Source organism: Tigriopus californicus, chromosome 3 (assembly GCF_007210705.1).
Source record: "Tigriopus californicus strain San Diego chromosome 3, Tcal_SD_v2.1, whole genome shotgun sequence".
Taxonomy (NCBI): domain Eukaryota; kingdom Metazoa; phylum Arthropoda; class Copepoda; order Harpacticoida; family Harpacticidae; genus Tigriopus; species Tigriopus californicus.
Genome location: NC_081442.1, coordinates 2,406,127 through 2,419,939, shown reverse-complemented (window position 1 = coordinate 2,419,939; position 13,813 = coordinate 2,406,127). Strand labels below are relative to the sequence as shown.

The following is a 13,813-nucleotide window of genomic DNA, read 5'->3' as shown; positions in this document are numbered from 1 at the left end:
TGGAAGTCTTGTTTTTTGCCACTAAAGTTGGTGGCCAGATTGAGCAGAGCCTTTATCAGCTGCCGTCGTTGATGGCATTTGGCTTGAACCTGCTCCAGTAAGTGACCCAATGCTTTAAAGGGATTTGGGGCTTCAAGGCCATCAACGTTAATTTTGACGAAAATTTTGCTATGTTACTGCGAAATGTCTTCAAAAATCAAAGACTCACTCTCGCATTGAGTGGCCGCATTGGTACGCTACACATATCCTCTCATTGATCAGATTATTGAAAAAGTGCAAAAAGTTCGTGGAGAAGTCTGCTAGCAGTTTGTGTAATTTTGCAGCAGCTCAATATTAAACTTTGTTTTCATTTTCAAATACAGATTTTGGTTTTAAATGCATATCTGAGCGCATATTTTGACCCGTATTTGCATATTTAATGGCCAAAACGGAGTTTTTGATGTATATTTTGCCGTCTTGTTTTGAACATTTTCGACTCGTTTGCCTTATCCTGTCATACTCAAAAATTGAAAACCATTCGGGAATAAAAAAGTATACTTGCCTCATGTACTGTATTGCGTTCTTGATCAATCTTTGTTTTTCTAAACTTCATGCAAAGAATGCGTCGTTCATCGAATTAAAAGCAAAGCAAAAGAAAAATCAAATATTTTGATACTGTCTGTTTTTTTGCTCTGCAAGGTTTGGGGATTCTTAAATTATTTTATTGGTAAAGCCTCAATTTCTGGGATTTTGCTTGAAAATATGGCGTTCTCCTGAAATGAATTCAGAAGGTCACCAATCAAAAGATATTTCTGTTAAGGTTGGGGCAGTTTTCGTCTTGTTTTGATTAAATGAATGCCTCTTTCGCACCAAATTTCTCGTACTTGTGGCTTTCCCTTGCGCCATAACATTGACTTTTTAGATTACCCTTTGCCATGAAATGCAGATTTATCCCCTCCTAAATCCCCGCATCCCCTCTCCGCGGCTGCGAGCATTGCAGACAATTCGTATAAAAAAATGACATATAACTTTTCTCGAAATTCAGCCCTTTTAGGGTCAAAAGGGCCAACCCATTGTAGGGCTTTCACAAATTAGCCATATGGTTTCCGTGGTTGTCTTTTTGAAAGGCAGTACTCAACACTTCAAGTACGCCGAAAAAGGCAAAGACATTTTGCTTTGTATTGCCGAAATATTGATTAGTTTGGCTGTCGAATTATTACACCATACCTTGGGGAGGTTTTAGCTAAAATGAAAAACCTTCCATGATCTAAAGTAAGTTCAAATTATAAAACAAAATCTGAAGTCTGGATATAATCGAAAAAGGCTCATCATCGAAAAGAGCATATCTAAATAATAAGAAATTTTAAAAGTAATTATCCCATCAACTTTGTTGTCTGGCATGTGAAGTTCATTACCTCACCATATATTAACATGCAACCACAAATAACCTTGATTTTCTCGTTAGGGCCACTATTGAATGACCAACGTCTCTGTATCATGCATCGAGCCCCATTGGGTAGTTTTACATCATAGAATTGCACTTTCTTCATTAAATGCATTTTTCGAGTTCGCAATGATGCACTTGCGCATTTGGCCTTGGCCACGAACGATTTTACTGTGGCAAGTTCCTCAAATGAATCGAAACGGTAAACAACAGTTTTATTTGATTTAACAGCAATGATCTTTAATTTTGTAAATATATCTTTATATAGTGTTATATGAACATTGTCGATACGTAAACACAATAATCTCGTTCAGCGGAGAAATTTCTTGCAACGAAGAGGAAGGGCTGTCCTCAACATTCTGTTTTTTTGAGGTGGTGACATCACATTCAGACTATCGGAAAAGGACTCGAAATGAGCTAGGTTCGGAAGGACTCGCTTTCCACCACGATCTTTAATCCGTCCTGGAAAAGAAATCAGAACTAGCTGCTGAACTCTATCCTTTATCGTGCCCATTTCTCATCTTTAACTTGAAAAAGCGTCTAATGAATTTGGTTCCGTCTTCTTTACTCTTCCACACATGAGAAAACGGACAGGACAGACTTTGCAAATATGTAGATGAGCCTCTCCGAATCGGGATTTTGTGGAAAAAGAGGGTGGAATATGCAAATCTGTCTTGGCAGCCTCTTAACCGGACTTTTGGTCTCGATTTCTGGAATTTCTTTGAACCTGCTCGGCCTCAAATTTCTCAGAGTGTTCAATTAATCGTTGAACTAACATTCATGAGCAAACTACATCGTCGAAAAGAAAGCCAAGTAGGGTGAAAACAAATTTGGATTTTCCCTGCATTCCAGATTTTTTGAGCAATTATGGAACACTGCTACTACAGTTGATTATAAAGAGAGAGATAGAAAGATTAAAAAAGTCTTTCAAAAGCCACACATGCGTTCTAAAAGATCAGTTTCCTCGACTTGTTCTCAGTTCATACTCTTGGTCTTACTTGCTTTGTGCTTCAATGGCAACACTTTCCGCTTTGAATAGGTTAGGTTTTTTTTCTATTGTAAGATGTAGGCATATACAGTGTTTTCATGTCTATCTCCCTTTACAAGCTGTTTCAACACGTTCAAAACCGAAAGCTAAGGTGACCAACACATTTGCCATCTGTTTAAACCGTCAAAAGATCTGCCATGTATTCTCACCAAAAGTTAATGACAAAACCTTCATTGAACTTGTATTCAGGGAATAGAGAAGGATCTGGATGATCAGAATAAGATTTATACAACCACCCAAGTCATCAAAAAATCCATTGAAACTTCAATTATCTTTAAAATATAAAGCATCACTTTACTAACCCCATTCTTATCCACAAACGAGGTCTCCGATTGATTTCGTAAGGATGGGGCGAACACGGAGCTTCCTGAGGGCGTTCGGCTATCTGAGGGTTCCCTGAAACGAGAAGTTAACGAGATCATCAACCTCCTCTGTATGAAACCTGTTAAAGAGCCCATGCCCTTGAGAGGATGTTATCAACTCGTTTTTAACCTCCTTGGTTCACAAGAAACAAACGAGCGTGTTTGACTTAGATTAGGAGCGATCACTTCAGTCGGAAAATTTGTTCCCGTACGTCAAAAACATCAATAAAAAAGGCTTGGCACGTTCGCAAAATGAGATGGTTTTTTTGCGTGCTTGGGAAACGCGCTACTCTAAAAAATTAGCTATCCGAGTCGCATTCTGAAGTCTTGAGTGGTTGTCAGGAAAAATAGTGGTAAACTTTGGAGGTCGGTCAGTACCCTTGGGAGAAGGCAGAAATTTTACTTGCTGACGGAGATGTTTACGTACGTAAGATAATACAGAGAGCCATTTGCGGGAAACGAACCCTATTTGAAATATTTACCACAATCAAAATCTCATACCTGTTTACAATTTGACTTACATACCTACGATCCAAGCAAAGAAAATTTTTAAACAAGATAAGTAGAACAAATAGCTTGATACTTAACGTAAATAGATTGTTGACAGGTTCCATTTTAACTCAAAAAACAACAAAGCCAAACGACGGAGAACTCTCTATTTTGAGCCAAAATGCATCCATCACTCCTTTCCATACTTGAAAACGTAAGACATTATTCTTCTAAAACAACGCAAAAAGTCAGATCAATACTAATTCGTACACTAGCACCAAACATGCTATAGGTCCTAAAACATATTGGCCAATATTATTCAGGCAGTATTCCGGTGCAATATTTTAATACGTCTTGAGCACTATTTCTTATATCAACCCTTCATTCACATTCCCCAAATCTAATTTATACCATTTGCTGGATCAAGCAATGCACCCTAATGTCGATAAAAAAATGTCATTTTTTTATTAATGAAAACATCTTTCTCCACGAGCGGTGATTGAGAACCCGAAAAAAATGAAATGTCCAATCTTACCGTCTAGCACCCCTAATTGAGTTTTGACCACCCTCGGTAATAAGACTATGGCGTCGAGGCCGTTGACCCCGGCCATTGCTGTTTTTTTCGATCTCTCGGCTTCCATAAGGGTCATACACACTCAGGTGACGAGAGCTCATTTGCTTCCCATAGGAGATGTGACCATTCCGAGTGGAATTGGCCAGCGTGGTACTGTAAGCATTGGATTCTCGCCGATAGGAGACCACACCTCCTCCACCTGGACCGGGGTTGTAGGAGGTGAAGAGCGGATTGCCACCATCCGACCTACGTCCACATAAAGTCTCTTTGAATGCATTTCTGCAAGTAGAAATTCAAATTCCCAGGAGTAAGCGCTGATTGAAGACCAAAACTCAGTGGGCAGAATGAGGGAGGGTTTAACATAATTGAGTTGAAAGGGCCTATCGTTAATAGCCCTTATTTCCGTTCTTGGATAACGCTCAGAAGGTCGGTGGATCGTCTTAAGAGTGATTGATGGCAGTAGTTGGACAATATCGTTGGTAATTCATGTGTGTCGAATGTTTAATGTATGGCATTCTCGGAAAGAAACCCCGTGAATCCCTTAGAAGCTATGAATTAATCAGACTGCCAGTCATGTTAGCTCTAAGGTCCAATTCATCTCTTTGTTCCATCTTAAGCAAGCTATTTTGAGAGGTGATTCGCTTGTCAAATATTTACCTGTATTTAACGGACATCACATTGTACAAAATGGGATTGACGGTAGACGAGAAATAGTAGAAACATCCAGTAACATAGAACAGCTTCTCGTTGATTTGCTGGTACACTTCTTCGGACACAAATTTCCACTTATACTCATAGAACACCACATACAGCAAACGTTGAGCATGGAACGGTGCCCAACAAATGAAGAAAGCAAACACCACGGCCGCTGAAATGAGAACAAGAAAAACCATAAAAAGCGCTCATTTCCGCATTGATGAAGCTTCACAAAGCAACGGCTACTTATGTAGGCTTAGAAAATGGGTCAGTGTTCGTTTCAATTTCGCTCCGGGCAATAAAATAAAATCCGATCTGCCACATAAATACGGTTCCACAGGGGGCAGCTTCGAGTAAATACTACGCATTCCGAGCCTCTGGGAGTTTTTTAGAACCGGGAAAAAAAAATTCTTTGCGAGGGATTAGGTTTTCGGTAAACGTTTAAGTTCGTAAACTTGCATCAAGGTTCGCTCGAACATTGCCTAGAGCTATTCTCGAGCCGGATTGTTAGAATCTGAAGGGCTCACTTATTGCTCGTTGCATGGCTTATCATCGTATTCATGTCAAGTTGACAACATGACATGAGGCATACATGATCACATGGCGCCTGGATTGCCAAGTCTCATGAACACCGGAATGGCATGCTTTGTCAACGATTCAACGCATGTGTGTTTAATATTAAAACATTCAAGTCAGTTAAACTCCAAGTATAGAGGGTCCGAGGTCCTTTTCAAGCGTAATCAAACGAACTTCATACGGATAAATGTGGCCTTCAAGCTTTGCATAGAGTACGATCTAACTCGGGGGGGGGAGTGTATGTAGAGAGAAGAAGAATGACATTCTTTTAAAGAGTAGATAGATACTATCGTGGCCATAACATTTAGTGACGAGATTGAATGCTTCTCTGTCTGAGACGTCTTGAAGGTTCTAACGCGAGGATTTTTCAAACTTGATCACCCTCGCAAAACGTGAGAGCCCTTCAAACTTTGAAATGACAATGCATCTTGGTAGACTTTAATCTGCTTGGATGGATTCGGCCTTCGACCTTGGGTAGAGTCGGTATAAAAATGCTTGTCCAACCAAGGTACGTATAAAGAATCCCTGATTTTGGGCTTCCACTGGATTTGCGATTCTAGTTATGGAAACGAGACATTATCCATTCATCCTTCTCATGCAGGGAAGGCGAATACCCAAGGCTAAAGACCGAAGGCTGAAGGCTACAACGACGGATGGCTTGGCCTACAAAGGCTCTTAACGGCTATTTCCGGCAATATGGAAGAAATGATATGGTCGTCTTTCTTCAGCAGCCTTTCAGGATACAAACAACAACAACAACAATAACAACAGCTGTATCAGCAGAGTGAGGACATGAAACAAGGTCTAGCTAGACCTCTGAGATAACCAACAAAAGACAAATGGGATCAATTCTCAGAGTCTGGACGTCATCTTCAGGCAAAGGATGTACCCAATTTTTCTATCCTCACCTCGAAATCTGGCTAAGAGAATCTCAGCCCCTTTTATCCATCCAAGGCCCGATTCTCGGAATAAGCACTCTTTAAAAACATTTAATGTGGAACCAGTCATGTCTGGTGCCGGTAGCCGTTTTAATTCTAGCCTCAATAGCGTATATTAATGTTGTTGCGGTAAAAAGACTCGTAGTTTGACCTCGGTGGGGTTGGTATTGGTTCCATCGTTGCCGTTAATGGAACATTGTTCCCGAGTTTTTTGTTGTTGGTGCGATGCCCACATGTGTTTGTCTCGCGCAATCAAAAGGTAAGATAGTGGTCTAGTATTTTTAACATATTTTACATCGGTCGAGAGGGTTGACATCCGTTTCATGTCGGGATGAACGCAATTACCTTCAAAGGCCTCCTCTGATGGATATTACTTGCGTGGGTAGCCTTCACTTTTGGACAGAAAGTCTAGTCAAATAAAAAGAAGTAGCTCAATCAGAACTTCATTGGTCGGCTGTCAGTGAACAAAGACCATTTGGACAAAACTGTACTTTCCAATATATAATTTCATCCTAATCAGACGAGGATTTAGCCTTTTCAGATGTGTATAGATGTCTATATGGTTATGCATTCTCAAAGCTTTGTAGGCATTTGAACTAGACAGAAATGGATGCAAAAAATTGTTTCCATGAGCTGATTTCTATATTGGTCGACTCAGCGAAATCAATTGGGGTTGGGCTGAGCCAAATTTGATTTGTAATTAAAAAATATGAAAATCAATGTTAGTGGATGTTCTTCATGAACCACTTCTGCTTCTAAGCAGATTTGGCACATAACTTCTTTCATAGCTAGTAATTTCTTTGCCTATATCAAAATTAGAACATTAGATTGACTGACTTAGCAACGATTTCTTTACAATTACAATTACCTTGTAAATGGTCAAGAAGTCTGTGACCTGAAAGTCAAGTAGCTTGGAACTCAATGAAGCAAACTCAATTTAGGACTGATATTGAATATGTCAAATATTCATGAATGACGTATATTTCCACGTGACCTATTGTTCTACCTGAAGCTGTTCATTAGGTGGATGTGTGCATTTGAGTAACCGCAATTATGAAACGCCAAGGAGACTTCTAAGCCATTATACAAATCCGTAATTGATTCAATAATCTCTTATTCTATTCATACTTCTAGCCGTTTAAGAATATGAATGCTTAGTATACCCCGCGTTTATCCATATGTCTGTAAAAGAATTTGGCAAGCACGAATACGAACGTTGAAATTTAAGCATTCTCATTCAAAAGAAAGGAGCAGACGGTCAAAAGGAGCTTCGAAAGGTCTCACCTTGATATTCTTTTACTTTTTGCTTCCACTCTTGTCCTTGACAATGACTTTAACAATCAGGTAATATGTTTCAACACAATGTAACTCTTCACATCATTGAGAGCCCAATATTCAGATTAAAATGTGGACGAAATAGTTCGACTTACATGGGAGGACTATTCCAAACTAACAGATAGTTCAGCATTTTTCAGTTCACTTTCCAATGAGAATGACAAAGACTTGGAAAAAGTGCTGCTTGACAAACTATTTTACGATGATGTTTTCTTTATGAATTGTGACAAAGATCCAATGAATAGAGACATGAAGCACTTTATTAAAGCATGATTAAAATAGCCTTAAAAATGACCTTCATCATCACAAGAATAGGCTCGCTGACATATGAATATATATTCACTTTTCATGAAATATTGGTCATCAATTATCCATTATTTTAGCAGAAGTGGTCATATGTTTAATCCATTTTTTAAACTATTAACTCTATTATGCAGTACGGTGATAGTCAAAATGTGCTTGAATCTGTTCAAATATTGCTTTTTCAACCCCTTTTCTCTTTGAATTTTTGATCGTTATTAATAATATCTTATTTATGAATTGCCACTTAACTGTACGCTTTCAATTTTTGTTTTTCAATATCTTTTGAAGTCATTCAAGAATCAAAATGAATTACTTATCAAGAAAACTGCTTGTGTTTAAAACCATATCCTAAAGTTTAAGTTTCAATTTATTGTTGAACATGTCAAATCAATATTTGTTTAGATGTGCGTAATGAATGATTTAAAAAGGGATCAATATAAAGGAATGCTCTTCAGACTTTTTGGGGAACCGTTTTTTTTTTCATTCAAGCACAAGAAGATTCAGGAATGGACCAAATAGTTTTACATGTGATTACCCTGACTTCTTGATGGGCAATCATATGTCAGAGTCCTTGCCCATTCTGTGAGTAAATTGTCATACCATGACTTTAATGACACTAAAAAGGCCGTAAATTGTTAGACGAGGCCCTTCAGGCTTTTGTGCGAGCTTTCATGGCTGAAATTGGGAAGCACATGGATGCCTCTTCGTAATCACTAATTTATCAATGTATGCTTTCTCAAGGGAAGCACGGAAAATTCAAATTCAAACGTGCTTTCGATTCTGATATCTGTGCCAGATTTTCAACTGACAAGTTAAATTTCTTTACTTATTATTTCATTATTTTACCATTTTTGGTAATATCTTCTCATAGTATCTTTTGTTTTATCTTCAGCACAAACATTTGTGAAATGCCCATTGTTTTTCCAATAAGACAGTGTTCGATGGTAGAATTTATAGTTGTTATACCTCGTATTAGACGGTTAAACTGTGATGCCACGAGAGCTCTTTTTAGGCATCAAGGCAAACTTGAAGTGAGTCGCAAAAAATGGCTCTGAAAGCTAATATGTGGTCCTGCGACTACTTTAAGGAACGAAAATAGTAGGCTACATAAAATGAGAGCATGAGCACGTTTACCAGCAAAACCTCTCATTTAATCGTTTTTTTGCTATCACCGTTCGAAGAACTATGGTAAGCATTTCAAAGGGGATCATACGTAGCACAACTCCCCTCATCCCGTGCAAAACAAAGCAAAAATATCGAGCGACAAAAATCAATTCAAATTTTCATTTGAAAACAATTCCACTTATTAAACTGTGTATTTACAGTACTACGAGTAGATGAACATTGAACAACTAACCACAAAAGGTAATTACATGACCTTTGAATCAAGTTGATTCCCAAAAGTTGATTTTCAAAAAAGCCAGCCAGATGGTCTTTATGAACCAAAAGTGGGTCACTAACTACTCTTCTCTTTGAAAATCGGTGGGTAAGAGATTGAAGAGATGCATAAGATGCTCGAAAAGGAAGGAGGGATAACTTCCCTAATTCTCGTTCTCTCCTTTCGACATTCCCAAGGCATGAGTTCGACATAAACAAGAAGAAACCTTGGAGTTGAATTTGGAACCGAAAGGCATCGAGTGCCTTTTGAATACCTTACAACAGTTATTCAAAAGAAAAAGAGCATTTTTTGTCATCAGTTTGGGGTAAAAAAAGTAAAAGGTTATTCAGTTCACACTGAAGGTGCTTTAAGTGGAATATTTCTTAAAGCTCAAGTCTTACCCGGAATGCCAATTCCTGACTGAAGTTTTGAGCCAAACATGGACAAACCAATTATGCAAGTATTTGACTATGATAACTATGATATCTTTATTGCCACTCTCAGTCATGTCATGGCGTAAAAATATAAAGGAAAGATGGTATATAAAAATCATACAGACTGTAAAGTGTATAAAAAAGAAAATGTCAGAAATGGTAAAAGCAATATAACAATTGACTACAAGGTGATATCAGAGTGAATATGACTAGAGTTGGTTCAGTGCACATTGAAAAAAGGGAAGAGGGTGTGGGCTAGAGCAAATATTGTTTTCTCTTTATATTGACACACATTCTGGTTCCAAATCACTTTTGATTTCAGATTGAAGGATTGGCTCGTAGCCGTCAACGGAATCAGCCCATTCACTAGTTGCATATGCAAAAAAGGTTGAGCAATGACGTAGTTTTTGGTATTAACGCCAAGAAACATCAACACAAACAGACAATGGAACGAGCTGAATCCCTTCCATATTGTATCATGGTTTGTTCTTAAGCATGAGTTTGGGGATCATTAATAGAATATCCACCTCGTTATTTTTGATACCCAGCAATTTCACACATAATGCAATAGTGTAAGACACGTTTGAGCAGGAATAACTAATCATTAATTCATTCTACGCAAGAAAAATTGAAGTGAAATATTTTTTTGAACATTATCCTGTCGGAAGTTCTTCAAAAAAACTACTTTTGGTGTTAATGATGTGCTCTTTTTTGCTTTATCATTTATCATGCATGTATGGTCACATAACTAACTGTCTCTGAGTTTGGCGATCCCATGATAGAAATCAGAATTTTGACAAAAGATATGGTCGAGATAAACTTCAACGACTCTCGAAGCTAACAGTATGAGTTATCAACCAAGGAGCCTATAGTCAATCATATTTTTTGCGGACTTCCTTACCGCTTCTAGGATTGGAATCCCTGCAGCTCAAGACGAAAAGTGTATTCATTTTACAAAACTTTTATTTTCATATATTATTTGATCGACCAACAAATAAGAGTTGCCGGATCTGGCTAGCCCTGGAATATGGGGTTGATCAGGAATTTTGATCAAAAACTTGTCCAACCCTGCGGTTCTTTTTGGTTTGGCTTTTCATGGGCGTTTCTAACCTCTACAAGGTACTATTAAAATTAAAGGTTACATTTCGTCTATTTATTACCTTTCAATCTTTATATGATATTTGGTTTACCAACGAATTTGAGTTGTCAGACCGAGCTAGTCCTTGAATGCAAGGTTTATCTGGAATACTATCTAAAAATTAGTCCAAGTCTGACTTGAAAGATGCAACCGGATCAACAAGGCCTACATATTCCATACAAATATGAGAGGGAAGCAAATTAAACAATGAAGGAGCCCGAGAAAGAAGAGAAGTTGACTTCATTGTTCGAACTAGCTTGGATTCTCGAGGGCTTGAACCCATGACCCCGAGGAAGACTCGGTCTTGTGAAAGTCAGTCAAATGCGCTACAACTACCTTCCCTTAAAGGTAAAACGAGGGTTGCAAAGGACCAAAACAAAACCGAAGCCGGAAGGGGAACCGTTTACATTTCGAACATCGATTCAAAACAATCCCGACAACTTATTCATAAAATTGATTCTTTAAAGACTACGCATTTTCCTATTTTGTCCTAACAATATCAACCTTGATTCTCTCGCAAAACAATGATTTTGCCCCCATTATGGTTCTTCACAGTGTTCGACCGCCTTTTCAAAGCGCATTGACTTAAATTATGAATGGCTTTGATACAACTGAGACGTTCCAAAGTAAATCATTCTTTTTCTTACTAAGACTTGCTTCCCAATGACCGAGAACAGAGACGTGGACGTGAACCGTTAGCTTGGAAAGTCTAGGAAGGTAGTGATATCTCACCCAGCATCTTGAGAATGGCCTTCTTGGACTGAACACTTCTACTCTCGCCGTGGACAGCCGTGTTCCTGCCAAAGGTGGCTGTCTGTCGTATCCGGAACCCCATTCGAACATACAAGAAGATCATGATGGTCATCGGGATAATGAAGAACAGGAATGATGAGAACTCGAATAGAAACGTAGGTGTCGGTTGGATCGTACAGAATGCTGACTCAGGAATGGTCTGTAATGGAGAGGAAGAAATGTTGAGCGGGCGGTTCGAGTAAAAACGGAATCTGCTCTATACAAAGGCACGTCATTCCGGGAGCTATGACGACAGTAGTCATCCATTCTGAATTAAGCATTGATTCAAATTGATTCTTCAATCACACTGGAACGCCCAATGCGTGCGTCATATGTACAAAAATACTTGCTCATTATTCAATACTGTCTAGCACACCTTCATCACCTGACAATGCCAAGTGACCTTGGACCTTTGAGCGTCTGGTTGTCAGCTTTGTAGGGATGAACCATTCTAGTTTTGAGACTAGTTTTCCTGTATTGTTTCAATTGGTTGCTCTAGTAATGAGTGGTAGATAGATGAACAAAATTACTAGCCCGAGACATTTCTACTATTCATGGTTGGAGATCCTGACACTTTTTTGGCTTTCGAAGCCCGGCTAACCAAAATGGAAAGTGTAACGTTCCATCTCCTTTAATTGGAGAGATTCATTCTGTTGCTTTTATCAACGACGAGCGAGGTCTGGAATCGATGTATATATAATAACCTTGGGAGTCGATAGTCCAAAGCTCGAACAAGCCCAAAAATAACGTGAAATGTACTATAGAAATAATAAAAACGTTGTTAATCAATGTAATACGGCGTTGATTGGTGACATGTCGATCATCCAGAATTTTCAGTTGTTCTATTTTTACACTTTTTACAATAGTAACCTTTCTTTTTGTCTTTAGGAAACGCAAGCGTGTTGAATCTTTACAAAGAGTGTGTTCAAATATCCCACCAAAGCTCTAATAAGTAATAGAAACTTGGTATTCTTCATTTTGCTTCTTTGTCACAGATCATATCAAACTTGTGGAAAGAATTTCGATTCAAGATTATGAGCTTTTTCAGACAGAAAGTTAGCCACATTCCTGAAACAAATTGCCATCTTGGTACGCCGTATAGAGTCATTAAATAAACTAGTGGACATCTAATGAGCTTCGGATCACAAGCAATATTTACGTCTAATTTGATCCCAATCGTGCAACTCAACTAATTTGTTCCCTTCAAGAATGCGTCACGAATTTTCCGCAAGCATGACGCTTTACTTGGTCGTGGGGATTATCTCCATTAGCCTTAACTCTACGTATGTATACGGTCTCAAGAGATGAAGAAACTGCCCACAGTACCCATATGTTTTCATAGAGTACAAATGCGTCAGACGATAAATTCATTTTTAATTCTAACAAAGGAAACAACTTTGACTTTGAAACTAGAAGGTGACACGAGCCTCATCTTCTCCGTTCAAACTGTGACTTGCCTCGTACGATAAATCACGAACTTCTAGAAATATGGACTGTGAACGAGCTTCCCACTAAATCGGCCTGCTATTGGTCATAGCGACTCTTGGACACTTTTCGAATTAAAGTAATAAAAAAGAAGCGTAGATCCTCTCTATTAAAGGCGGGCCATTTTTGATCTTTTATTTGTTAAGTGACTCGTTCTAAGGTTAAGTTAAAAAGCTTAAGTAGCTGACAAGAACAAGCCGAAAATTCAAATTTTATGTAGTGCTTACTACATAATTTTGGGTATTTATCCTGAGTTCCTCAAGCATTGTTTTCAGGTCAAACTTGGCCAAGTTCATCTATTCCACAAAATCTTGAAGTCGCATCAAATGCTTATTTGGAGTAAAGCAAATAGTTTAGTAGATGAGAAATGTTTGCTTCCATTCGTAGTCCACATCTCTAGAAGTCCGTGGATAAATTCACACTCAAGTTGGCGGCCTTAATGAGAATCATCAAGACCGAGCAAAATGGAGCGAGACTAGATTTACTGCAAATTGACGCCTACCCTAGACAAGAACGGACACATTCGTAAATAAAGACCCCCATTTAGCAATAATGAAGACGCAGCCATTTCTTGACGGCATGGGACAGATCTGCTTTGTTGGATATCTGATGCAATGCAAATTGTTCAAGTTATAAAAACCATACATCGAGCGCTCTTGAAATCGAGAGTTACCTCGTGAGAAAATGCCAAATCTAAGTTTGAAAAGTGCATTACTTCAAAACTCATTGCAACTACTTCTAGATTTTAACTGCTCTTGGCACAGGATTAGGGAGTTTGAAGAACCGACTTGGAACTGCATTCAGTGCTTGGAAAACGGCATGGAAGAATGTCTCCATGATAT

At 38.5% G+C, this 13,813-nt stretch overlaps 1 protein-coding gene across 3 annotated transcripts in view; it reads right to left on the bottom strand.

The window, feature by feature from the left end:
* Positions 1 to 1,617: 1,617 nt before the first annotated feature.
* LOC131878009 (neuropeptides capa receptor-like) overlaps positions 1,618 to 13,813 on the bottom strand; it is a 58,994-nt gene continuing 46,798 nt past the window's right edge. For all 3 annotated transcript variants that reach the window (XM_059223886.1, XM_059223887.1, XM_059223888.1), the window contains 5 exons: positions 11,427 to 11,646; positions 4,554 to 4,764; positions 3,858 to 4,175; positions 2,774 to 2,867; positions 1,618 to 1,885 (listed from right to left, as the gene is read on the bottom strand). In XM_059223886.1, coding sequence (XP_059079869.1) covers positions 1,841 to 1,885; positions 2,774 to 2,867; positions 3,858 to 4,175; positions 4,554 to 4,764; positions 11,427 to 11,646 — 888 coding nt within the window. In that variant the 3' untranslated portion in view covers positions 1,618 to 1,840. The remainder of the gene's footprint in view (positions 1,886 to 2,773; positions 2,868 to 3,857; positions 4,176 to 4,553; positions 4,765 to 11,426; positions 11,647 to 13,813) is intronic.